Raw genomic sequence first — 27,974 nt, 5'->3', positions numbered from 1 at the left:
ATCATTTGCTTGGTCCTTGCATTGGGAAATGAGGAAGATAGTGAAGACAGGTTTTCCATGTGGCCACCCCCAAAAAAGGAACGGGATTGTGTTTAGGAAACTCTTTAAATTATTTGTGTAAAAAGTGTTTGGGATATAAAACTCCAATGATTTGCCTTTCAAAGATTTTTTTAACATTTGATTTTCTTGTCTGGTGCCATGATGAATTATTCTCACATACTCAAATACCATAAATATCATCAGGGCAATATTCAGGTATTCAAGAGTACTATCAATCAATTTGCTTAATTTGCAGTCTATTTGAACAAAGTGATATGTAAATCACTGTATTTTACATGCTTATGATTCAGGTTACTCTTTTTGATCAGAATTGCAGCTCTTCAGCCAGGTTTTGGGGAAGTTAATTCTGGGAAAGAAGATGAAAGCCAGACCAATCCAGCACTGCAAGCATCCATGTAAGGACTTACTAGCTTTCAATAATAACAAATCAGATCATGATCTCAGGGCTTCTTACCACAACTGTCTTTTTAAAAAACAAGACAGAACAGGGGTCACCTGGCTGACTCAGTTTGTTGAATGTCTGACTCTTGATTTCGGCTCAGGTCATGATCCCAGGGTTGTGGGATGGAGCCTTGTGTAGAGCTCTACACTGAGCATGGAGCCTGCTTAATATTCTCTCTCTCTCTCTCTCTCTCTCTCTCTCTCTCTCTCTCCCCTTCTCTCCTACTCACGCTCTCTCTTTCCCCCTTAAATAATAAGTAAAAAAGTAAGTAAATAAATAACAAAACAAAACAACCAACAACAGCTAGTGATGAAGACTGTGGTCAGAGTTCAGCAAATCAGAATGACAGTTCCAGGCGGAGAGACCAGGCTGGCCGCGGAGTCTGACATTTACCCTGGTGGATCTACTTGGTCTAGCTTTTTTGTTGTTGTTTATTTCCTTCATTAGTACCAAGAAGGGCTCTGACTTTCAAGGAAGTGCTTTTAACTAAGTTCACTAGAGCTTGATATGAAAACAAAAATACCAATGTATCCATTTATGATGACAAATATATCCCCTCATAGGCAGATCTATCTAGAAAGCTAAAATTGTAATCAGAACACTGCTTACTGGACCAAACTCAATAATGTGCTGTAGATAATAATGGCATCTTGCTGAGATAGCCTTGTACGGTCATCTTCATGGCATTCTTTTCTAGGACCTCAGTTGTTAGAACCTCTTCCTGTGGGAGGAGATGGAGCCTGTTAACATCACTTGGGTCCTTGTGCCAAATACCCATGTCTGGACTTTTGCCTCCAGCCACCATCCAGTATTGGACTCAACCCCCCACTGTACACAGCTAGAAAACAGAATATATGAGGTACCTGCTTCTAAGCATTGAGCCATAGACACTACAGACCTGTGGGCCTTGGGAAAAGGGAAACCTACTAAGTGGATCCCACAGAAATCCCAGTTTTCTGCCTGGGGCCACTTACCAGACCACAGCCCAAAGAGGTGCTCCAGGAAGGGGCCACCATCTTGCTAAGCTGAACGAACAGATACCAGAATTGAAGTGGTTGAAGGTTGTGGGGCTGAGCCTGGCAAGAGTAAGTGGAGCAGAGGAAGGCCCCAGGAGTTTGTGCAGGGCTTCCCTTGTGTTCTTAGATGAAGGGTAGTTTGTATGTGCACGGGGCAGTCTGGCAGAGGATGGCTACTACAGAGTTGGGAGCTGAGCGGAGGTACCAGAGGCTGCATAGTGCTGGGAGACATTGGTGTTCCAGCCCAGCGAGGGTGGGGAGATCGCTGAGCAATCCATCGAGCCCTGAGAAAAGTTAGGCTTTAGGAGTAAAAGCCATTACCTAGTTGGAGTAAGGATCTCTCTAGGAGTAAAGCAGCCGAAGTTGACCCACTCTAACAAGGGTGAAACCAAGCCTGACAGAGTCAGCGGAGTCTAGTAATTTACCTGCCAGCAAACAAGACTCATCATTAAGGAAGCTCCTTATAATATATCATCCACAATGTTGAACATATATATTTTTTAATTAGACATACAAAGAAGCAGGACCCAAAGGAAAATAGTAGTCAATAGAAATGGGTATTGAAATAACACAGGCATTGGAACTAGCAGATAAGAAATTTAAAAGGCTATCATAAACATATTCAAGCACTTCTAGAAAAAGAAGAACATAGTGAGTAAACTGGTAGGGAAGAGCACAACAAAGAAATGAAAATGATTAAAAAAAAAAAAAAAGCAAATGGAGGGGCGCCTGGGTGCCTCAGTTGGTTAAGCATCCAACTTCGGCTCAGGTCATGATCTCGTGGTTCATGAGTTCAAGCCCTGCGTCAGGCTCTGTGCTGACAGCTCAGAGCCTAGAGACTACTTTGGATTCTCTGTCTCCCTCTCTCTCTGTCCCTCCCCCATTCACACTCAGTCTCTCTCTCTCAAAAATAAATAAACTTTAAAAAAAGAAGAACCAAACGGAAACATTAGAACCCAAAACTAAAGGCGCTGAAATGAAAAATTCAATGGATAGGCGTCAGCAGATTGGAGACTTCAGGAAAAGGGGTCAGTAAATTGAAGAGAATCAGCAGATATTATCCAGTCAGAAGAACCGAGAGCAAGATTGACACTAGAAGCAGAGTGTCCATGATAAGTGGGTGACAGGTGCACAATTGCATTGGCAAAAGGGGAAGAGAAAGAAATCGGGAAGAAAAAGTACTTGAAAAAGTGGTGGGCATGGACATCCTAAATTTGTTTTATTTGTTTGTTTGTTTACTGTTTTTAAATGTTATTTATTGTTGAGAGAGAGAGGAGCAGAGAGAGGGGAGACAGAGGATCCAAAGTGGGTTCTGTGCAGCAGCAGAGAGCCAGATGTGGGGCTCGAACTCACAAAGAACCATGAGATCATGACTTGAGCCAAAGTCAGATGCTTAACTGACTGAGCCACTGAGGTGCCCCTAAATTTGGTTTTAAAAGAGCAACCTGTGGATCCAAGAAGCTCACTGAACCCCAAACTGGATCAATACAAATAAATAAATCACACCTCAGCACATGCCAGTCAACTACTGAACACCAGGGATAAAAGAAAATGTTGAAGGCAGCCAGGTAAAGGTACACATTACATACGGGGCAACCAGGTTACTGATGACAGGTAACCTCATCAGAAACACACTGAGGCCAGAAGGCACTGGAATGACATGAAGTGCCAGAAAAAAGGTGGGGGACCCCATTCAACCCAGAATTCTATATCCAGAGAAATTATCCTTTAAAAATCATAGAAATTTGGATGTACAGGACTGAATTCAGGTTATCAAAAGCCTAACTATGTGGATAAACGTAAACGACCATTCATTTTGTTGTTTTTAAGCCTTTTATTTTCACACATTCCGTTTGATGATGTCTGGCTGTGAATATGTTCATAGACTCACCACCCAAAACAAGGTCTGTGACGTTTACCCTCCCTCTAGAAAGTTTCTTCATGCCTCGTTCCAGTCAGCCCTCCCCTCCCCCTCCACAGCAACCACTTTGTCATTTCTGTCGACATAGATTAGTTTTGTTTGCTCTGGGATTTCACAGAAATGAGATGAGACATTATGGACTCTGCCGTGTCCAGAGGCTTTGTTCCACATGACAGATGTAGCCACATCGCTGAGCGAATCAGTGGTGTGTTCCTTTTTACTGTTAAGTGTGTTGCATTTGCATGAGCCTGCCACAGCTAATCTGTCCACTTGTCTGCTGGGGGACATTTGGGTTGTGACTTTTTTGTACTTATAAATAGGGCAGTCAGAAGGATCCTTGCACGATCTTTTGCTGTCATTCTCTCCGGTAAACTCCTACATTATAAATTACTGGATCATAAGACAAATGTGCGTGTAACTTTAGGGGAAAGTGTCAGCCGGTTCTCAAAATGCTTGTACCATTTTGCACTATTCTCAGCAGTGTCAGAGAGATCCGATTCCTCCACGACCTGCCGACATTTGGTATTCTTCGTAATTCTGTTGCTGTTTGAGCCGGTGTGAAGACTCTCATTATGGTATCAATTTCCATTTCCCCCGATCACCAGTGATGTTGAGCACTTTTCATGTGCTAATTGCCTATTGGGATACCTTTTGTGAAGTGTTGGCTGCCCATTTTTAATGAGTTCTTTGTCTTTTTACTGAGCGGCAGCGACCCCCTTCACCTGGGCACACGGGCTCTCTCAAGGTTACCACAGCCCTCCTGGGCCACCCCTCATTTGTGTTTGTGACCTGTCTTCTACAATTGCAGCACTTACAGATTGACTCATGATGGTCTACAGTCCTAAATAGGAAAAACACAAACCTATTGCTAAGATATAAAGCATTTTAAAGTGCTGTTCTTTTTTTTTTTAATGTTTATTTATTGGGGCGCCTGGGTGGCTTAGTCGGTTAAGCGTCCGACTTTCGCTTGGGTCATGGTCTCGCGGTTCGTGGGTTCGAGCCCCGCGTCGGGCTCTGTGCTGACTGCCAGCTCAGAGCCTGGAGCCTGTTTCAGTCTGTGACTCCCTCTCTCTCTCTCTGACCCTCCCCTGCTCACGCTGTCTCTCTCTCTCGCCTAGAAAAAAAAAATTTTTTTTAATAAATAAATAAATGTTTATTTATTTTTGTGAGAGAAAGAGAACAGAGGAGGGGCAGAGAGAGGGAGAGACACAGAATCCGAAGCAGGCTCCAGGCTCTGTCCCAGCTGTCAGCACAGAGCCCGACATGGGGCTTGAACTCACGGACCATGAGATCATGAGCTGAGCCAAAGTCAGACACTTAATCTACTGAGCCACCCAGGTGCCCCTAAAGTGCTGTTCTTAAGATAATTTTGAACGCCTGCCTACTCTGCGTAAAAGTATTCTAGGTGTTTCATTAAGAGATACGTAAGCTGTAATCCATGAGCCCGAAGACTTTTTTTTCCAAATAGTTTATTGTCAAATTAGTTTCCACATAACACCCAGTGCTCATCCCCACAAGTGTCCTCCTCCATGCCCCTCCCCCCTCCCCCCCACATCCATCAGTCCTCAGTTTTTGTCAGCATTCAAGAGTCTCTCATGGTTTGCCTCTCTCCCTTTCCCCCACCATTTCCCCCCTTCTTCTCCCCCTTGTTCCTCCGTTAAGTTCCTCCTAATCCTCCTATACGTGTAAACATATGATATTTGTCCTTCTCTGCCTGACTTATTTCGCTCAGCATAACACCCTCAAGGTCCATCCATGTTGCTACACATGGCCAGATTTCATTCTTTCTCATTGCCATGTAGTATTCCATGGTATAGATGAACCACATCTTCTTGATCCATTCGTCTGTTGATGGACACTTAGGCTCTTTCCATGTTTTAGCTATTGTGGAGAGTGCTGCTATGAACATTGGGGTACATGTGCTCCTATGCATCAGCACTCCTGTATCCCTTGGGTAAATTCCTAGTAGTGCTATTGCTGGGTCCTAGGGGAGTTCTAGTGTTAGTTTCCTGAGGAACCTCCACACTGTTTTCCAGAGGGGCTGCACCAGTTTACATTCCCACCAACAGTGTAGGAGGGTGCTCGTTTCTCCACATCCTCGCCAGCATCTAGAGTTCTCTGATTTGCTCATTTTAGCCACTCTGACTGGCGTGAGGTGGTATCTCAGTGTGGTTTTGATTTGTATTTCCCTGATGAGGAGGGATGCTGAGCATCGTTTCATGTGTCTGTTGGCCATCTGGATGTCCTCTTTGGAGAAGTGTCTGTTCATATCTTCTGCCCATTTCTGCACTGGGTTGTTTGTTTTTCGGGTGTGGAGTTTGGTGAGTTCCTTATAGATTCTGGATATTAACCCTTTATCTGATATGTCATTTGCAACTATCTTTTCCCATTCCGTTGGTTGCCTATTAGTTTTGTGGGTTGTTTCCTGAGCCCGAAGAGTTTCTAATCAGTTGGGAAAGCGAGCATGGCAGCAGATGATCGTAACAAAGTGAAGGACATGGCTCTCTCCTTACAATATCCGTTTGTCCCAGATGCGATTCCAGGCCCTCTTTCCTTCTTACTCTGCGAGCTCTCCGGTGATCTCATTAACCCCCTTTGCTTCAACTACCCCCTAACCTGCTCTCCCCCAGGTCTAGGACCCCAGCCCTCTTGCGGGCAGCTCTTGGTGAACCACAGCAGTACCACTCTTCGCGGCCGCTTTTAGCTCCGCCCACCCCATACTCCTCACCTCAAAGCAAAACAAAACAAGATCCCTACCTCTGTCTTCCTGATTTTGTTCGAGTACAAGCTAAGCTAAGGAGGCACCCAAATGAATGGAATAAATCAGATTGAGGGATATTTTTCTCTCGTGTAACAGCCCAAAGACAGAGAGGCCCGGAGGTGGCCATGCATCCAGACAGCCCGCTCCACCGCCCCCCACATCCCTTCTCCCTGAGTGTTTGGAGCTGATGCATGAGGAACATTCCGGTCTGAGAGAACGTGATGGAGAGAAAGTTGAGGGCAAACAGCTCCCTTATGAGAATATGATCTAGACCTCGCCATTTTGCTTCCTCTTGGCCCCTGCAGCCATGTGCGCAGAAAATGGAGTTTCCTGCAAGGTGGCCATTTCAGTTTTAAAAATTTGGAAAATACCATGAATAAAAGAAAGAAAAGGAGAACAGAGGCTAGCTAGGCTCAACCACAACTTCTGGCCTCAGTTCTTGACAGCAAGTTCACAGTTAACGAACACTGAAGGGAGTTGTCACCCCTCCATCCCCCCTCCTCATACTTGATAGCCAGTATGTCACCAGCTCCTCTCGATTCTACTTTTTAAGTGCCTCCTCATTCGAATTCCTGTGGTGACACAGTCACCTTTCGCAAAGACCTCCTCACTAGCCCCCTCGCCTCCCTTCCTGCCCCTAGATTCCATCCTCTGTGCCTTCCCAGATTAGATCCCTCAGTAGCAGTGGTTGCCTCCGGCTAGGGGGTCTAGGTGGGAGGGAAAATGACTTCTCAGCACATTCCTTCCATGCTGTTTGGATTTTCTTTCCTCATCTAGAAAATCAACACTATGATAAAGACAGATCCCTTGGCAGCTTTACATATCATCCACAGAGTAAATGGAATTCTGACTTTTTAGCACGTGTACAGAGACTGTCTGCCTTCCCAGACACAATCCCCTTTCCACGTCCCCATAGAACTTCCACCAGCTTCTCTTGCCTCTTCCTGAACTCGTCTCTCCCTCTCCTCACCCGCCAACCTGCCCAGGCTTGCTGGAAAACTCAAGTTGGCCATCACCTCCACTCTCTGCCTCCGTCACACACGGTCTCCAGCACGGTCACATCGCTGTCACTGATCATTCACCCACCTGTTTCTCCCTTCCCGTCACTAGACCAGAGCCCCCCAGAGGGAGGGACCATGGTCAGTAGTCAAGGTTAGTTTCTGAATACCTTGTGCAAGAGATTTTTTTGTCTTCCACAAGCTTAAGGTCATATGGGGAAAATTATTGGGAGAGATGGAGCTCACAGGAAAACCTCTTAAAATATTTTTATAGTCACTAAATAAAATAGTATGGTGGATTAAATTAAGATACTGTTTATGCCTTTCTGCACATGTACATTAACTCCTATTTCCATCTCTTACTGGAGGCACTTCAGGCTCTTCCCTGTGACCTGCAGCGGGGGCGTTCAGACTCTGCGTGCCTCTTTTGTAAGCAAAGCTGCCACTTACTGAATGCCCGCAAAATGTCCAGGAGTGTAAATACATGATTTCTGATTCTCTGATTCTCAAAATAGGCCTGCACAGTAGGTTATGTTATGCCTCTTTTACAGATGAGAATACTGAGGCCCAGAGAAACAAGCATGGACTTGCCCAGCATTATATGTTACACAGCAGGGATTCAAACTGGGGTCCACACACTCCAAACCCACGTCTGTTTTTCCCATAAGTGTTCTGACTCTCACACCTGCTCAGAGATGCTGCTTTTGTTCTGTTTTAGTGTCTGGCTCTCCACTCAAATGGTATTGGTTCCCCAGGCCAGGGCTGGACTTGTTGGTCACCCCTCACTCCAGGACAGTCCCACAGGCATCAGCTCCTGGGTCTTGCCGCCCAGCTCCCTGCCTCTCAAGGCACGGCATTCAGTGCTTAGGTCTCAGTTTACTTTTCTTAAGTTTATTCTTCCCATCAGAGCTTCAGTGCAGAGCCTCTATTCCTGCTCTGCCATCCATCTCATTTCCCTTTTCTTTTTTTTTTTAATTTTTTAATGTTTTTTAAAATTTATTTCTGAGAGAGAGAGAGAGACAGTATGAGAAGGGGAGGGTCAGAGAGAGGGAGACACAGAATCTGAAGCAGGCTCCAGGCTCTGAGCTGTCGAACCCACGAACCGTGAGATCATGACCTGAGCTGAAGTCAGATGCTCAACAGACTGAGCCACCCAGGTGCCCCATCATTTCCCTTTTCTATCCCCAAACCCTGTGTCGTCTTCTGCAGCTGTTCCCAGCAGGGGTGAGTTCACGAAGGGTTCCCCTGTCACACTGCTGTGGTGTCATGGCAGACATGAGAGCGAGAGGGACTAGAAGCAGCTAGATGGGGACACGTGGTGCCTGGGAAAGGCTAAAAGTGTGGGACTCCTCCCTGACATTTATTCAGCATTTATTGAGTCAGATCAGGGGATCAAGTGATTTTTTTCTTAATAAACTTCACAGAAACATTCATCATACTTAATGTAATTCCACTGCTTTTTCTTCAAGTCAACAATCTGAAAAAAAATTGAGAACAATATTTCCTACTTGGCTGCAAAATTATTCTCTTCCTCGATGTTCTAACTCGATCGCTTCTTAGGGGGGATTTTAAAGCATTTTAGGGATGTCTAGGTGGCTAAGTCAGTTAAGCATTGGACTCGGTTTCTGCTCAGGTCATGATCTCTCAGTTTTGTGAGTTTGAGTCCCACATCAAGCTCTGCACTGACAGTGCGGCGCTTGCTTGGGATTCTTTCTCTCTCTCTCTCTCTCTCTCTTCCCCTTTCCCATTCACACTGTCCCTGTCTCAAATAAATAAACTTAAAAACATTTTTTTGTAAAGCACTTTTTTTTAGTGTTCTGTTATTTTATTTTATTATTTTTTCAATATAATTTATTGTCAAATTGGCTAACATACAGTGTGTAAACTGTGCTCTTGATTTTTGGGGTAGATTCCCATGATTCATCGCTTACAACACCCAGTGCTCATCCCAACAAGTGCCCTCTTCACTGCCCATCACCTCTCCCCCACCCCTCCATCAACCCTCAGTTTCTTTTTAAGAGTCTCTTATTGCTTGCCTTCTCCGTCTCTGTAACTTTTTTCCCCTTCCCCTCCCCCATGGTCTTCTGTTAAGTTTCTCAAGGTCCACATATGAGTGAAAACGTATGATATCTCTCTTTCTCTGACTTACTTCACTTTAGCATAATACCCTCCTATTCCATCCACATTGCTGCAAATGGCCAGATTTCATTCTTTCTCATTGCCAAGTAGTATTCATTGTATATACAGACCACATCTTCTTGATCCATTTGTCAGTTGATGGACATTTAGGCTCTTTCCATAATCTGGCTATTGTTGAAAGCACTGTGGTAAACATTGGGGTACATGTGCTCCTATGAATCAGTGCCCCTGTATTCTCTGGGTAAATTCCTAGTAGTGCTATTGCTGAGTAGTAGGGTAGTTCTAGTGTTAATTTTTTGAGGAACCTCCACACTGTTTTCCAGAGCAGCTGCACCAGTTTACATTCCCACCAATAGTAAAGCACTTTACTTTAGATGATAAATCATTTAATCTCAGGAAGCAACCTCACAGTGTACATACACACACACACACACACACACACACACACACACAGCCCACACGTATCCAGACATAAAGACACAAAACTACATTCAGCAGAGACCTCTTGGAACGACAGTGGTTTCCCTTCCTTCCCCTCACTATTCATTTTGGGGAGAGCATTTGGCCACGTTTGCAAGGAGTTCTGTGTAGATGCCTGAGTTCACCAGACTGCCAGCCAGGGCACAGCCAGCAGGCAGAAACCACTCCAGTTATTTTACCAGTGAGAGTTTAACATAAAGGATTGTTAGATAGGCAACCGAAAAGGTAAAACAAGAACTCTGAGGTGTCCCGGAGGTAGCAGCTGTAGGAAAAGATGCAGGTATACAGGTTGAAATGATTAAGACTTGGAAGCTTGGATAAGGCACTTCCCAGAGCTGAGTCTCAGACCTCTGATGGGGGCCGCTGGTCTCTGAGTTGGAGGAGGAGCTCCTGGCTGAGATCCAGACCAAAGAGAGGACCAGATATCTGGGGAGGAGCTGGGAGAAGAGGTTTCCATGCACAGGAAACTGCTAGTGCAAGGGCCCTGAGGTGGGAATGTGCCTGGGCCAGCAGTCCTCAAACTTAGGTACTGGGACCAGGGAGAGGGCTTGGAAAGCAGATTGCAGGACCCCACCCCCCAGAATTTCTGAGTCCAGGCAGGGGGTAGGGCCCAAGAATTTGCATTTCAACAAGTGGTCAGGTGCTGCTGAAGCCCCTGGTCTGGGGATCACACTTTGAGAACCACAGTCCTAAAAGTGTTGGAGGAGTAGCAAAGAGGTGGGTAGAGCTGGAACAGAGTAGACACAGGAGAGAAGAGCGGGAGCCGAGGTCAGGAGGCTGTGGGGCCCAGATGCTGCCACATCTGGTGAGCCAGCATGGGGACACGGCCTGTCCCCTGAGCCAGATGCAGGCCTCATGCAGAGGAGCACGTCCTGGTGGACAATCTTTGAGGATTCCCTCTGGCTGCCGCCATAGGACAAAATGATTCAGGGACAGGCCCTGGAGCAGCAAGAACAGTCCAGGGGCTCTCCAGTAACCTGGGTGACAGATGATGGTGGCTGCAGCCAGGTCAGTGGCAGGGAGGGGGGTAGAAGTAGCCAAATTCCAGGCATACGTGGGAAGGAGCACCCACATTGCCTGATGGCAGTGATTTGGAAAGCCAATAGGAGAAAAGGGATTGGAGGCAGGGACGGGAGAGTTTTATCTGTTTTGTGAGGAGCTGGACTCTGAGGAGTAAGAAATGGAAGGTATGTAGCCAGAGGACAGCATAGGAGGGAAGACTGTGCATTTGTTCTGTTTGTTAAAGATAAGAGATGCCCAGACATTTGTAGAGGCTGTGTGGGGAGCCAGACAGGGGAAACCCTGGGGAGAGAGGCAGTAGCAGAGAGAAACACACAAGAAGCCAAGAGAGTATGGAACCCCAAATGAAGCCCCCAAATATGTCCCCATCCTAATTCCAGAACCTGGAAATATGTCCCCTCAAATGGTAAAGGGACTTTGCTAGTGTGATTAAGGACCTTGAGATGGTGGGGATTGTCCTTTGGGGCCCAATGTGATCCTAAGAGCCCTTAGAAGAGGGAGATAGAATAGATGTGACATGGAAACAGGGGTCAGAGAGAGAGATTTGAAGATACCGTGCCATTGGCCTTGAAGACAGAGGAAGGGGGCACTAGCCAAGGAATGCAGGCAGCCCCTAGGAGCTGGGAAAGGCAAGGACAGGGACTCTCCCCTGAAGGCTCCAGAATGGAACTCAGCCCTACCAACACCTTGGTTTTTAGCCCAATCAGACCCATTTTAGACTCATGGAACAGTAAGATAATAAATTCGAGGTGTTTTAAAGCCATTCATTTGGTAGTGGTTTCTTACAGCAGCTATAGGAAATTAGTGCAGGGGGTATAGACAGTAGAGTGAGGGAACTGGTCATCAAGGAGCATTACCTCCAACAAGACATAGTTTCCAAAGGAAAGATTTGTTTTTTAAGTTTCAGAATAAGAAATGGTAGTCTTCCAGGCCTGTTGACTTCAGTTTTCTCAGCAAAGTGGAAGTCAAGGCCATATGCCCAGTTAGGACCTTTTATGCATCAAGTAGTTGAAGCAAGCCTAGAGTTAGGTAACTTACCTGACTGCACACAGCCCAAAATAGCAGGGGCTCGATTTGAACTGAGGCAGTCTGACCCCAGAGCCCACCTTCTTGATTGCTTCCCCATGTAGCCTCTTCTGAGCAAAGAACTGAGAGCGTTTGAAGGGATCCGTGCTTTCCAGTGGCAAAGGCTAAAATCAGGGCCATTTCTGGGACTCCAGAGCCCAGTGAAGGACACAGCAATGACCGCCATTGTGGAGTGCCAGTGAAGGCTGGGGCTGCTGGCTCCGGGAAAGATCTGAAGGTCATGGCATTGGACAGGCCATTCACGGGTATGTCATAGGTAAATGGCGAGGGGCTGGAAGAGGTGAGGAGAGGCAGCTATGAGCAGGTGCTAGCCTCCATGCTGCCCGGAGCCCATGATGGTGGGACGGATTGGGGGTCACTCTGTGGCTCCAGCAACAAGGCGAGGAGGATGGGAAACTACAGGCAGGAACTTTCAAGGAAAGTCAGTATCCTCAGACTCAAACGAGCAAGGTGGGCACAACCCCCGAGCTCAGCTTGAACACACAGGCTCAAAGTCAGCATTGGTTGCTCAGGCCAGGGTAAGAGAGAACAGACAGGTGTGAATTCAGACAGGCAGATGGCTCAGAATGGCAGCACTAGGCAGGTTCCGTAGCCAGTGGTAGATACCAGAGAGGTGACCAAGGCTGTGTCTTCTGTACACCAGCAGAGGTGGTACTCTGTGGACCTGAGTATTGAGCACAGGCTCCAGGGCCTTGCTACTCAAAGGGTGGCCCCTAGACCAGAGGCATCCTAGACCACCCGATGTGGTTGTTTGGACAGACAAGCTGGTGGCTTGTTTGAAATGCAAACTCTCAAACCCCACCCCAACCTCTGAGTCAATGTATGATTTTAACAAGACCCTCAGATGATTAATATTAAAGTTTAATACAGAAGCACTATCTGCTTACAGCGGTGGTTCTCAACGTGAAGTGCCTGGACCAGCAGCATCAGTATCACCTGGGACCATATTCGAGATGCAGCCCAGATTCTCAGGACCCAGCCCAGCCCCACTAGATCACGTGCCCCACATGCAGTGCTGACGACCACTGGCTTAGGGCACAATCACGTGGTAGCATGCTCTTGACATTGCCACAAATTTGGACTGACTTGGTCCTGTCGCCCAGGTTCCTCTTCTATAAGATGGGATCACCAAGGAGGAATCTCTCCCACTTCGTAGAGATTTTGTGAAGTTCAGTAACCCTTCCCATGTAGAGTGCTCTGTAGCGCCTCAGCCCACGGGGAATACCGCCCCGTACCTGGGAGATGTGATGCCATCAACAGTGACTGTCTGAGGCCTCCCTCTTTTCAGGTGTGCTTTTCCTTCCTTTCTGCCCAAGACCTTTTTCTGAAAAACTGGAAGAGATAGAAATTTTTGCGTCTTCTGCTACCTAGTGTGATAAGAACCACCTCTTGCTTTTCTTGTGATTATAGTTTTCAAATGTTTTTGAGAGAGAGAGACTGTAAGCCGGGGAGGGGCAGAGAGAGATGGGGGACAGAGAGTCCGAAGCGGGCTCTGTCTTTGCGGTCAGCACAGAGCCCGAGGTGGGGCTCGAACTCACAAACTGTGAGATTATGATTTGAGCCGAAGTCGGACGCTTAAGGACTGAGCCACCCAGGTGCCCCTCTGTGATTATATTTTTAAAAACTGACATGTTACCAGCGAGTAACAAAAGGGAAAACTTGTCTTCTTAGGAATTCTAATGAAGATCATTTTCACGCAGACCTTAGCATGATAGGACCGCCTTGGCCCACCCTCTGTCCATTATGTAAGGTGGACATGATCATCTCGGGCTTTGGCTCGGACCTAAGCAGTCACTCCCCAGCCTCTTATGAGACACAGGACAGTGGCCCTGGACCCTTATCTGACAACTTTGTCCTCAGACAATGTGTGCTTTTGGATGTGCAGCAAACCAAAATAGTAATAAACTCCAAGAAAATAGTATTTAGTTAGGGTAGCAGTTAACCTTCTACACCCTCATTGAGTACCGAGTCTTCCTTCTGTAGTCAAACTGGGCCCTCTCCCTTTAGATATATGCATGTAATGTGCATTTTTTTATGCTTTGTCCTAGCCTAACATTCATGAAGGGTGAAAATATTCCCATTTGTAATATTGCAATGATTCCATGGCCCCCCTCAAAAACAATAAACAGCTAGTGTTTAGCCAGTGGTTAATAGAGACCAGGCACGATGCTAAGCACCTACTCTGAATTAGCCCATTGAAACCTTACACTAACCCTAAGAGGTCATCTCTCTGTGATCCCCATTTTACAGATGAGGAAACTGAGGCTTAATGGGGTTAATCCCCTACACATGAGCATCAACCAAAAAGCTCAGGTCCAAGTCTGGTGGACGCTACAGCACACGTTCTGGCCACAGCACTTGGAGGAGTTCTTTAACTCAGTGCTATGTAAAGACAGTAATGGGACTAATAAAAAATGACTGAGTCCCTTCTTTGAAAACACTGAGGAGCTTCCTTAACCACAAAGATGTTATAACCTGTCTTAAGGACTACAAGATGGAATGTAACATGAATCTCAAGATGTCCCCTACTGAAGACACCCCTAGTTCTCACTGCTCCCCCAATCGTGCTGACCCAGTGCTAAGCCCCACACTGTCCGTCCCACACCCTTGTATGCAAAGACTCCTGTCTTCCCCAGGGTCCCGTCAGTGCTCTCTGAGTTTGAATTTGCTCTAAGTCACTTTAAGAACCACCTACATCTAGCAGATGCATCCCACTGAGGCCCGTTGGCACCATGCGGGCTACTACCACCTGACTCGTTCCGTATTTATTGCCAGAGATAGTAACCCCCTCGTATCGCCGTCATCAAGGAGTCTTCTGTCTTTCTCTAATAGGAGGGACTGTGCCCATGCACAAGGGTTCTCTGCAGTCTCTGAGAAGCAGAGGGAGGCAGGGAAAGAAGACAAGGTAAAGGTACCCCCCCTTCACATCACATTGTCCAGCAACACCATTGTCTAGGTATTTTCTGCATTATGCTATGAAATGCCACCTGAGATGTAGGTATCTCTCTTTATATGTTTTATACCTACAGCCAGGTGGGCTAGCCTTAAAATTGGAACCTTTTTATGGTACTGTTTGACCCTTTTCTGGGATTGCACACCCAGCCTCTATTTCCTGCCCTGAGAAGGGGTCAGTATGACTCATCATCTGGTCATAATTAGATTTATTATATTTTCTCTAACTTGCTGTTCTTTCCATCCTCATATTCTAAAGCTCATCAGTCAGTCACTCCTCCTCTTACCTGACATTGCCAGCTCATGAAGCCAGATCCACCGCCACCCTCCACGCTGCTCCCTCAGCCCACCTCCCAGCCTTCAGCCCTGGCGCAGGCATCTTGGTCTAGACTGGCTGCTTCGGCACCACACAGCCTCCCTGAATGCTGACTGTGAACAAAGGATGTACTTGTAGGTTTTCAGTACTCAGAATTTTTTACTTTACTGGTAGTCTTGAGGCCAGTTGCTTAGCCACCTAGCAGTCGTGTGCTCAGAGAGAGGCCAATTCCTTAGCCACCTAGCGGTCATGTGCAGAGAGAGGAGCGTCACTCAGGATGACCTCTCACCTCCCCCATGCTGCCAGGTGCCCCGTGGATTTCAGACAGTGCTCCTTATAGGAATCTACTGGGATCTTGTTAACGTACAGTTTCTGATTCAGTCGGTCTGAGCCGGGCCCGGGCTCCTGCATTTCTAACAAGCCCCAAGTGAATGGACCACTCTCTGAGCAGGAAGGCCTCAGCACAACCGCCCAGTGAGGGCCAGCCTCAAGCCGGCCAGACACCGTGCTGGGTGCTTCATGCACGGAAACACATATTTAACCCTGGCTCTGCTCTGTGAGGTAGAGTTGTCTTTGTTTTTTAGTTGAAGGTCACTTCTCCAAATGTTCCCTCAGTTTTGGTGACTCTGTAAATTAGAACACTCTGCATGTTGGCAGGAAGCCACCACCATGGGTGTGATGATTCCCCTGGAAGTGGTGAGGAGGCTGTCCTCCTCGAGACGTGCAGGGGACACTGCTACTAATTCAGCGGGGTTCGCCCCTGCGGCGGGGCACAAACCCACAAGCCAGGATATCCCAGGTCTGAAGGTGAGAAAACTCCAGGTGTGATGAAAGGGGGGTGACTTCTGATGCCACCTTCTCGTTGGCTGACCGACCCCACAGGAAGTGATTGCCTGACCGTTCGAGAAAACACGTGTTTATGGAAAGCAGCCTGGCGTTGTGCTGAGTGGTGTGGGATTCCATCGAACAAGGCAGTGGGTCTAGCCAGGGTGTCAGGAACGTGTGTCTGTTAATCCTCAACCCACTCCTGGGCAATAGCAGGTTCCCTAAAAACTTCGCTACTTCTGTGCCTAGGCCTGACAATAAGGGGGTAGGAAGAATTTGAAGTGGTCCATTTTGTTCCTTGGAATTGCTTTGATGGATTTGGTAGTGATAGAGAAAGGCTGAGATGAGTTATTAGGGAAATGCACATCATTGAAAACATTAGCCCCTAAAGATTTAAACATTAATCCTCCATTCCCATGAAAAATTAAAAGCAGTAAACCCTTGGACAGAAAATAAAGATAATCATAGGTCTGGGAAAACCTCAGATGGGTATCTCCCAAATCCTGTGAACACAGAATGCACAAGACATGCCTGCATTTGACAACCCAAAGGAAGGAAGGACTATATTTAAACCTTCTACCACCAATTGCATTAAAATGTATTATCTAGCAGTCAGGTGGTCTCCATACCCACTGAGGAGCAAATAAAGGTGACAGGGCCACCCAAACTCTAGGACGGGGGGTTGAAGCTAGCACTGTGCTGTGGAATAGGCCCATCAGTGCCGTGGGGCTTCTTACATGATAGGGTCCTGGGAATTTGCTTCCTAGAACTCTCCATAGGGCAAATTCTCCACAGTAAACAGCAGTCCAGACTTCAGCTTATGCTCTATTTAAACATCTTTCAGGATGTTATTAAAAGCTCCTTAAGCTCCTTCTAAAAGGGACATTCAACACAGAGAGGATGTTACTTGTATCAATTATGTAACAAGTCCTAATTTAAGATAAAATTAAAGGGTCATCTCTTCAATGCCATTCTGCAAGGAGAAGAAAAAATTAAAAGCAGTCAGTACTCACGGCAACCCCACGAAGCCATGGGCCTTCAGCATGCTCCCTAGGTACTGCATTAGACAAGCCTGTGCCGTGGAAATGCCTTCTAAGCTCTGCAAGCCCACATTGACCTGGAGGGAAGGAAGAACGACTCTGCACAAAGCCATTTCCCCATCAAGCCATGTCCTGGATCTGGGCAGTGATGTTATTAGTTCTCACGTGGACCACGTTGTTTGGATCTTCAAACCTGATGATTCTAACCACGCTCTTAATTCCATTTCCTCTTTTGCCTCCAGAAATCATTCTTCTTGTTTTCTCCTCTCAGACCAAGCTTCCTTATAAGCACTGCAGGGTACATTCACAGTAGGGTCAGCCCTTATCCATTTGTTGAAATGCAAATGCTCGTCCTTTGTCTTAAAGAGTACATAAAAATGATACCAAGTGTTCATTGCCTTGAAGGAACCTTACTAATTGGGATTGTTCTGTTTTTGTCCTCATATCTGTTTGTTTCCCTTCCAAAACATAAGGCAGAAGAGCAGTCCTGTTATCATGGGGGAGAGTCACATGGATTGAATCCCGGCTGACCCCTCTGCCCGTGTCCACTTGGACAAGTGACTTGGAACCTCTCTCTCCTCTTCTGTAAAATCAGAGCAAAAATGCCCGTGTTGCCCAGCTTTGAAATTGGCTGGGAAGATTAAACAAGGTAGTGCTGTGTGTTAGAGAACTTCATAATGAAAGCACATATCAGTGCCAAGCACTGATACCACTATTCATGTCCCAGGTCATGGGCATGACTGATGTGTGTACATTTTCTCTGCAGATGAAACTGACCTCTTTAGTGGACCATTTGGAGGGGAGGATTGATACACTACTAAAATGATACACTCTTCTTCAAGGGAAGATTCTTCCTGATGACTTTGCTGCCATTACAACATCCACAACATTCTAGAAGGCTAGGGCAGGAAGGGGGCTTAGCACTCAGTCTGCTAGGCATGCTGTAGGGAAACACTGCGGACTTGGGGGCTTAGACAACAGAAACTTACTTTGTCACACTTCTGGAGGCCGGAAGTCAAGAGCAGGGTTCCACGGGGCTGCTTTCCACTGAGGCCTCTCTCCTGGGTGTCCAGATGGACATCTTCTCCCTGTGGCCTCTCATGACCTCTGAGCGTGCATCCCCAGTGTCTCTTCCTCTTATTAAACAATTTTTTTAAGTTTTAATTTCTTTATTTTGAGAAAGACAGAGAGAGCAAATGTGAGCAGAGGAGGGGCAGAGAGAGGGGGAGAGAGAATCCAAAGCAGGCTCCACACTGTCAGCACAGAGACCGACTCAGGGATTGATCCCACGAACCGTGAGATCATGACCTGAGCTGAAGTCAGACGCCCAACTAACTGAGCCACCCAGGCGCCCCTCTCTTCCTTTTCTTATAAGGACAGTGGTGCCACTGGATTAGGGCCCACCCTAATGACCCTATTTTAACTTAATCACCTCTTCAAGGCCCCTGTCTCCAAAACCAGTTACATCCTGAGGTACTAGGGGTTAAGATTTCAACATATGATTTTGGGGTCAGGGACCCAATTCAGCCCAGAACAGTGCCCATCCTCCTCATTTTATAGATGAGACTATTGAGACCCAGAGAGGTTGAGTGAGATACTATAACTCCCACAGCCAGTGTCAGTAGAGGCTGGAGCAGAGGCCAGCTGGAGACCAGTGTCATCCCCACCACCACCTCGCGGGCTGCTTGCTGCCTGTGTCCTCTCTCCTCCCCCCTGGACTTTTCATACCTCCCCTACCTCCCACAGCCCTCACCTTTCTCTTCTTGTTTTTTGGAAACTCTACTATTCAGGATTCAGGTTACAGGAAGACTTGTTTAATACCAGTCCTGGACGGAAGCACCTTTAGCACATAATCACCTCTGTTGGGGGACCTAAAAGTCCCCTATACATAGTCATCCAGTTTGGGGGGCTGTGTTCCCAAAGTTTGACCCACAGGTAAGTAAAATGTTGGTTCACGTTAAAACACAGTGGAGGAGAAACCTTTCCGTATCTGTTACATAGGAGGCAAAACTCCTAACATCTGGGAAGATGCTCTTTATCTCACCACGGCCAGATCTTGTGTGTTCTTCCAGAAACTATTCCCACACCCACGGGGAGAACACCACATCTGTCAAACTGCCCCTGCTTCGCTGAGAGAGACTTAATAACTAGAGTCTATGCTGACTTCTCAGGCTTTTAACACCTCAACACTTTGGTAAAATAGACCACAGCATAGGAACCCGTGCCATGCATAGCACCATCAGTAATCATTAAATGGGCTTGTCAAAATTCAGGAGTCCCGAGTTCTGTATTTTTCAACAACATCGAGGAAAGACCACCCAGAGTACCATGGACCAGAGGAGAATCCCCCCTAACATCTGTGAACTGTGGGCCCCCTGTGTATATAGTCATGTGGGAATGCAGTAGAGGTTTGTTCAATGCCTAGTGCGTGGTATTTCTCCCCAGTGGGACTCCTCCTTCTACGTTCCCGTCTCCTTAAATGACAGACACCCCCCCCCATGCCCCACCATTGCTCAGACCAGTAGCCTGAGTCATGCTTCCTGACTTCCTTCCTCTCCCTCCTCCAATCCACGAGCGCATCAAGGTGGCTTTGCTTCCCAAATACAGCGCACATTCACCCGTTCCTCAGCCTGTTATAGCCTTAGCCCCAGGCAGCATGAACTTCGCCTGGGCTCCAGATACATCCTCCACTGTTCTTGTCCCCCTTCTGGCTTCCTTACCGTCTGTTCTCCATGCAGCCGCCAGAGGGATCTCCTTATCCCCCGTTTGGCCCTGTCTGGGCTTCCCACTGTACCAGAGTAGAACCCCAACTCCTCCCCAGGGACCACGGGCCCTAAGTGATCTGACCCTGCCTGTCTCTTGAACTTCACCTTGCCCCACTCTCTCCGTCACAGACACTTGTGGGAGTCTTTCTGTTCCTTCTGTGCTCCGAAACGCCCGGGCTCAGGACCTTTGCACTGGCGGTCCCTTCTGCATGAGACTGCCTCCTGCCAGCTCTCTACGCACTTCCTCTTTCCCATCATTCACTGCTCTTCAGATGCCGTCTTCCCAGAGGGACCTCCCGAGCCCGTCCCCACTCAGACTAACCTGCCCCTTCCCCGGTCCTTTGGCAGCATGGCCTTTCTTCTACTTCTCCGCAGCTATTGAAAGAAAGCTCTAGCTATTCTGACATCCTGCTGTTGAAAGTTTTGCTCATTTGTGGGCCCCCGAGACGGTGTGTCTTGTCCACAGTGTGGACCCAGCTAGGACTGGGTGTGGCAAATGCCAGGTGCTCAGTAAGTTCAGTTACTGTCTCTTGACCGTGGGCCTGCCTGTGGGTGGGATTCCGGCCACTGGTGAGGGACACAGACAGGGAGAGACAGACACTGCAGTTCAACAGTGAGTGCTTGCAGGGTGCAGTGCAGGGGCTGCCTTACCAGCCGAGATGTTACAGCCCTGGCCCCCTGGGGCGGCCCCTCCAGAGGGACGGTGGGGAGGGGGCGGCCCGTCCAGAAGGACGGTGGGGAGGGGGCGGCCCGTCCAGCGGGACGGTGGGGAGGGGCGGCCCGGGCACCTGCACCGTGTGGCCTCGCCCCTCCCACGGTGCCCCTGGATCCAGTAGTTGCCCTTTCCCAGCCCCCGCCTGGCCCCTGCAATGGAGTTCAGGCCCCACCAGAACCTGTCCAGGTGGGGCAGGGCGTTCAGGCGCCTGGCTGCTGGGAGGCACTCCGTAACCGCGCAAGCGCCCGTTTTGTCCCCAGGCCCTGGAGGTGCTGCCTGAACCTGCAAAGATGACAAGAGACCTGGGACTCTCTCCCTTGACTCCTCCTCTCTCATTTCCGCTCAGTCCCTGAACCTTTCGTATTCTACTTCCAGCCCCACCCCCCCCCACCTTTCTCTCTCCGTTACATTTTCATCAAAAGGAAGATCCTAAACAGAAACTGAGGGTAGGGCTGTGGAGGACACTGTGGCCAAATCCCAGCAGCGTGTTTGCAGATGGACCCTGTTTGCCTCCTGCTTGTCACTGTGATGGACCAGGGCAGTCGCCACCAGAGGGCATTTTTTCGGGCATTATAGCTCCCCCTGGTGGGCACTTGCTTATTACAGAATCACTGCCTAAAACAAAACAAAACAAAAACTTGCCCGCATAAAGATGCTCATAAACTTTAACCCCATGTGATTCCACTCCTAGGGATTTATCCTGATGAAAAAAATCAAAATAATATATGGGTGACATGAACCAAATTTCCAGCAATAAAGGTGTATAAATTTTGGTACATCAACATGAGAATCTAAGGGAGCCATAAAAATGTTGAACACAAAGACATGGAAAATTCCTCATAGAATACAAAGAATATTAAGAATTGCAAAAGCTATGTGGCAATCATGCAATTGAAAATTTCATCTTTTTTGTGTAGAGAGAGTATGGGTAATTTTTAACTTTTTTCCTTGAAAGCTACTGTGTCTATTTTTTTTTTATTTTTCAATGTTTTATTTATTTCTGAGAGAGAGGCAGCGTGAGCAGGGGAGGGCCAGAGAGGGAGGGAGACACAGAATATGAAGCAGGCTCCAGGCTCTGAGCTGTCAGCACAGAGCCCGAGGTGAGACTCAAACCCACGAACTGCAAAATCATGACCTGAGCCAAAAGACGCTTAACCGACTGAGCCACCCAGGCGCCCCTCCTATGTCTGTTTAATTACTCCCCACCTTCTGTGTAACTGTGGACTCTCTCTCCATCTGTTTGTAATGATAGTGACGCTAGTTAGCTTCCTAGGCAATTACCAAGTCCGGTAGGCTGGCGGCTCAAACAACAGAAATCAATTTTCTCAGAGCTGTGGAGGCTAGCAGTCCAAGATGAAGGGGTTGGCAGAGTTGATTTCTTCCGAGTCCTCTCTCCTCTTGGCATTTACAGATGGGTGCCTTCTCCCTGTCACATCATCTTCCTCCCATAGGCGTCTGTGTCCTTTGAAGACACCAGTCATATTAGGTTAGTGTCAACCCTAATGACGTCATTTTAACTGAATTACCTCTCTAAAAAATCCTGTCTGCAAACCTGGCCACATCCTGAGGTCCTGGGGTTAACACTCCCACCTGTGAATTCAGGGACCATTATGATAGTAGCACTTATTTATATAGAATATTGCTTCTTTATATTTAGACGATTTTATAATTGTTCTAACGAAAGCACTCCCTATGAGGCAAAAGGCAGTATCATGTTTTCCCAGTGCCGTAACCACCGTCAGCAAACCAATAAAAGTTGTAATGATTAAAATGACATTTAGAGCAATTATTTAAAGAAAATAGATCTTGGGGAGGCTGCCTGCTTCAGTCGGGTAAGTGTCTGACTCTTAATTTCTGCTCAGGTCATGATCGGACGGTCATGGGATCAGGCCCCACCTTGAGCACCGCACTGGACCTGTTTAAGACTTTCTCTCTCCCTCTCCACCCCTCCCCCACTCGCACGAGCGCTCTCGCTCTCTCTCAGAAATAAAAATGAAACTGATCCTATTCACTGAGTTCTTCCCCTCTCGGTTGATTTATGAACTGTGGTTAAGATGATGCTTGTTTCACAAATGGTTCCACAGCAATCTTATTCTGCCCGTGTCCCAGGGATCACTGTGTATTCATGTGTTACACTCATAGGTTGACAGATCTGTATCTTTGTATTAAGTATGTCTAAGGATGTGACAAATGCAGCTTTAATAATATTATATAGTATTGTATTATAGTGTATACGTACACACCGCTATATATATTCTTACTACTGACATACATACATAAGTTCAATTATTTAAAACTGCCCAAGAGACCCGAATCCTGCTTTTGCTTTTCAAACTACTGCTTTATGAATTACAAGTGTCATATTTTCTTGGCCAATCAAAATCCTGTTATTTTTGAAATTATTTACTTATCCTCCTAGGTTCTGTGGATTGATTATTACAGTGTTGGCCTCTCACTATAAAGTACTAAATGATTTCAGGAGAATAGAAAGAATGAATGAAAGTGAGACTCCAGATGTTTAGTCTCAGCCTACTAAATTAGCCCGCATTCATCTCTGTCTGCAGAATGCCCGAATAGGTACATTTGTGAAGATTTACCAGAAGAAAGAGGATATTTATCCCTTTAGGGCCTCCGTTATTGGAGCTGTCACCCATGGGGCCCTCGCTGCTCTTTCCAGTAAATATCTTCTGCAAGCCTGGGGCTTACAACATCCGGGCGTGGGAAGAATATAAGTATCACCTCTTGTATGTGATAACGACTGGGAATTTGGGAATTGGAGCTGTCTGGGTGGGGGGGAGGGAGGGAGATTACTTTGCCAGTTTATAGACAGCAAAACTGAGGCCTTCAAAACTCATGATTTATTTAAGGCAACAGTGCAGGTCAGGGACAGCCCCGGGATGAAAACCAATTGTTTCTGAGCCTCTCCAGATAGATTGCCAGGCCCATGAATCATCCCGCCACTTATGTAAATAAAATAGCAAGTGAGATGGAAGAGTCTTGTCAGTTCTGACTACTGGATACCATAACCTTTTCAAACCCTGTCTTTTCTTTAATGATGACAGTAATTTTTTAAATGTTTTTTCTGACTCTTAAAACATGCAAATAATAGGGTTTTTGTTAAATGCATATTGGACAGTGAGTCCTACAATTAAGCACACAACCTCCCGAGGGAAGCAAGGTGGAAAATAGATACATTTTCATTACAAGTAGAATTACACTATCACACTATTTCTGCATCTTGTCTTTTTTTGTTTATTTGGCAAAATGTTACAGATATCCTTCCATGATGGCACAGAAAGATCTACCTTATCTTTTTACTGGTTACCTATATCCCACTGTATATAGGATTTGTCCTGTGTGTCTGTTGGATTTATCACTTATTTAATGAGCCCACACTACTTCCTAAGGCAAATCATGGTAGCAGTCGTCTTTGATGAACTTCTTTTCTGCACTTGTGAAATTGCTGGACTCAAAGACAGATTCCATTTAGTTTTTTTCCAGTGTAACTAATTTGTTTTTCTTTTTAAAAATATGTTTAAGTTTATATCTTTAGAGAGAGAGAAAGTGTGAGTGGGGGTGGCACAGAGAGAAAGGAAGAGAGAGAGAATCCCAAGCAAGCTCTGCCCTGTCAGCTCAGAGCCGATGCAGGGCTCGAACTCATGAACTGTGAGATCATGACCTGAGCCACAGTCAGACACTTAACCAGTTGAGGTTGCCTGACCTACCCAAGGACCCCTGTTTTTATTGATTTCTTTACTTTTTGATCTGTTTCATTCTATCTACAGGACCTGTAGAATCAACTTACTGCCTTGATTTTCTGGAATGAACGATACTGATATGACTATATAATAAATAACCTTTGAGAAAATAGTACTTTATCAAGGCCAAAATACATGATTAGCATTTTTTATTATTTTCATTTGAGTTTTATATGCTCAACCCATCTCTAGCTAAGAAGTAGTGACAAAGAAGCCCTTGAACCCGAGCTGCCTCGTTAGGGTGGGACTTTTTTTTTTTTTTTAATAGTTTATTGTCAAGTTGGTTTCCATATAACACCCAGTGCTCATCCCCACAAGTGCCCTCCTCCATGCCCATCACCCCCCGCCCACTTCCCATCAGCCCTCAGTTTGTTCTCAGCATTCAAGAGTCTCTCATGGTTTGCCTCCCTCCCTCTCCCCAACTATTTTCCCCTTCTTCTCCCTCATGGTCCTCTGTTAGCTTCCTCCTAATCCACCTATATGTGCAAACATATGATATTTGTCCTTCTCTGTCTGACTTATTTCACTCAGCATAACACCCTCAAGGTCCATCCATGTTGCTACACAGGGCCAGATTTCATTCTTTCTCATTGCCATGGAGTATTCCATCGTATAGATAAACCACATCTTCCTAATCCATTCGTCCATTGATGGACACTTAGGCTCTTTCCATGTTTTGGCTGTTGTTGAGAGTGCTGCTATGAACATTGGGGTCCATGTGCCCCTATGCATCAGCACTCCTGTATCCCTTGGGTAAATTCCTAGCAGTGCTATTGCTGCGTCATAGGGGAGTTCTATTGCTAATTTTTGGAGGAACCTCCACAGTTTTCCAGTGGGGCTGCACCAGCTTACATTCCCAGGGTGGGACTTCTGAATAGGGTGTTTTCAAATGCTGTCTAACTCACCTGGGGTGTGCATTCCTGATGGGAACCCCCCCCCAGGGTATAGATCCCAGCTAACCAGCACACACAGCTGCTCACCCAATTATAAAGTGAATGACAGCGTTTCCCCAGCTTGTAGCACCGAGTGGAGGGCATGTAGCACCTGGTCTTTGTGGGATGCACAAGGGACGCACGTACACCCTGACATCTGTGTGCATGTGCTAGGTGTGAGCAACTCCACTTGACCTAAACACAGTAGACTATCCAGACTTTTTCTCCTTCTTGGAAGCCTTTTGTGGTCGAGGTAGTGGTCTCTGAAATGGAAGCAGCCACTCCCCCCTGCAGCCTGGAGGGAACAGCCTTCAGTATCCGTGGCCCCCTCCCCCCACAGCCCCCTCCCATCCTGTCCCGTCTCCAGCCCCCAGGTGCACCCTGGCCCCAAGCCTCGATGGCCGTGAGCGCCACCTCAGACCTTGTGAAAAGTCGACCTCCTGAGCTCCTCGCCCCGGGGTTCTGATCCACTCAGGGTGCACCCGAGTGCAAACCGCGAAGCTCTTCACAAGCAAGAGCATCTTGCCCTGGGTCTCGGCGTGAACCTTGGCGATCTGCCCGGTGGGTGTGAAAGACCCCGGCTTCGATCCCTCGGTGCCTACTAACCAGTTGTTACAAAGATGTTCTTCTCCCCTTCCGCACCAGCCTCCAGCGCAGCCAAGTGTGAGAAGCTGCAGAAGGAGAGGGAGGACCTGGAGCGGAGGTTTGAGGAGCAGGTGCGCCAGCTGGGCGGGCAGCAGCAGGCGGAGCTCCGGGCCCTGGAGGAGAGGCTGCAGGCGCAGTTCCAGGCCGAGGCCGTGCGGCTGCAGGAGGGCCACCGCGCCCAGCTGCTGCGGATCCGGTGTCAGCACCAGGAGCAGGTCAGTCTCCGCTCGGGGCTCTTGCCCTGCTGGTGGGACCCGCAGGTGGAAGGCGGCGGGGGGTGGGGGGGGGGGCAGCACTGCCTTAGCCAGAAGTCCTGCTCCGAAGGTGAAGTTCACCCTCCGGCCTCGCCTCTCCCTCACTCTCCTGCCCTCCCCTCTCTCCAGCCACCCTGCTTCCCAGGCAGGCTTCCACCTGGGCGCTTTTGCATTTGCTCTGCCCTCGGCCTGGAATGCTCTCCCTCCGGACCTTCCATGGCTCCCTCTTTCCGTCTCACCCGGATTTTTCTCCCGGCGCTTTCTCGGTGAGGCCTGTCCTTATCTAAAATGACAGCCCGTCCCCCACCACCTACACTCTCTCCCTGTCCCCTTCCTGCTCTAGGGTCCCCTCAGCGCTTATCGCTGTTGACAATACTAGTAATTTTCCTTGGGTCTTCTCTTTCTCATGTGCGTATTCCACGAGGGCAGCGATAATAACAGGCACACACGCATCCAGCCCTTGAGATGCGCCAGGGACTGCTCTTAACTCTCTGCTTGTATAACTCGTTTACTCCTCACAACACCCCTACGAGGTGGGTACCGTTATCATCTCCATCTTATGGGTGAGAAAACCGAGACCCAGCGGTCACAGAGCTGGTCATGGAAAAGCCAGGGCGGGAGCGAGTCTGACTGCAGAGTGCATGCCCTCCAGCGTGGAACTAGAATTGTCTTCCAGGCGTCCTGACTAGCGGCAGATGCCTGTGTGCCCAGGCCGGCCCTGCGCATGCACCTGCTGGGTGAAGGAAGGAACCCCGCTGGTTGACCTCAGCCCAGCAGGCTTCTCAGAGAGGGCGACGCACGCCGGGGCAACTGGAGAGGACTCCCGGGGTTGTGCTCCCCCCAGGCCCTGACCCTCCAGGACCGCCTTTCCGGCAGTGAGATAGCGGGTCAGCCTCGCTTCCGGGAGCACCTATGCGACTCCTTTCTTTGCTCTCCTTTCCAAGTCCCCAGGGCTCTGAGCCCCAATGCCCACCTCCTAACAGGTGTGTTATTTCACCTCAGCTGCTCGCGACATCTCTAAAGTAAACTGGCATTTGCGAAGAGCGCCCTTTAAATCTCAGGCGAGCATTGAGTGGCTTCATTATTGTGAATGAATCTGGCCATCTCGCCCTGGCAGCCCAGCACCATTGGGAATCATGGTGAAGCCGACGGGGTGCTGCCCAGGGGGTGCCCCAGCGGTGGGGCGGGGAGGAAGGGGGCGGCTGCGGCACCTCTGCGGGATGCCTGCGGCCATCAGTCATCTTGTCCCCCCCGGCCACGCCCCTCCTCCCAGACCGCCGCCCTTTAACACAGTCTGGATTTAATAAATTCATATGGGTGTTTAACTTAAAAAAAAAAAAAAAAAAGTCGGTCACAAACACTCAGGCTGCCTCCTCGGACTGCTTCCAAACAACCACCCTGGGCGGTGGCGGTCCCCAGGGCTTGGGAACACAGGAGACCAGGAACCAAGTCAGAGTAGTGCTACGTACTGTTGTCATTTAAAATCTCCCGTTTGTCAGCACTTTATTCAGCTCCTCAGGCGAGCATTCTCCTTTTCTAGAGGCCTGTGGAAACCAGACCCACCTGCTTGCTCGAGCTGCTGTAGACCTTGAGTCCAGGAAACAGAATAGCTTACAGCTGGAGTTACCTGCTGCTGCTAAGATTAGAAACCGAGCCCAGCATCTCGCCTCCTGAGCTTGTAGAGCAGAGCTCCCGTGAGTGGACGCTTGCACCTGCCGCTGTGGGTGCCCTGCCACTAGCCTTCCCCAGTTCCTGGCCCCTCAGTCCACCTCCGACGTGCGTAGGTACCAGCTCGTCGGGTGCTTCTGTATGGGCTGTCCAGTCCCACTTTTACGCGCAATGCCTTCTC

General features: G+C 47.9%; 1 protein-coding gene across 4 annotated transcripts in view; it reads left to right on the top strand.

Moving 5' to 3' along the window:
* The window catches only part of MTUS2 (microtubule associated scaffold protein 2), a 350,179-nt gene that overhangs the window by 302,853 nt on the left and 19,352 nt on the right, over window positions 1-27,974 (top strand). For all 4 annotated transcript variants that reach the window (XM_039255683.1, XM_039255679.1, XM_039255682.1 and 1 more), the window contains one exon: window positions 25,872-26,086. In XM_039255683.1, the coding sequence (XP_039111614.1) occupies window positions 25,872-26,086 (215 nt within the window). The remainder of the gene's footprint in view (window positions 1-25,871; window positions 26,087-27,974) is intronic.

This window comes from Hyaena hyaena, unplaced genomic scaffold (genome assembly GCF_003009895.1).
Source record: "Hyaena hyaena isolate Hyena2069 unplaced genomic scaffold, ASM300989v1 scaffold_11, whole genome shotgun sequence".
Classification (NCBI taxonomy): domain Eukaryota; kingdom Metazoa; phylum Chordata; class Mammalia; order Carnivora; family Hyaenidae; genus Hyaena; species Hyaena hyaena.
The sequence above is the reverse complement of the archived record's forward strand: the minus strand, read 5'-3'. Positions and strand labels throughout refer to the sequence as shown.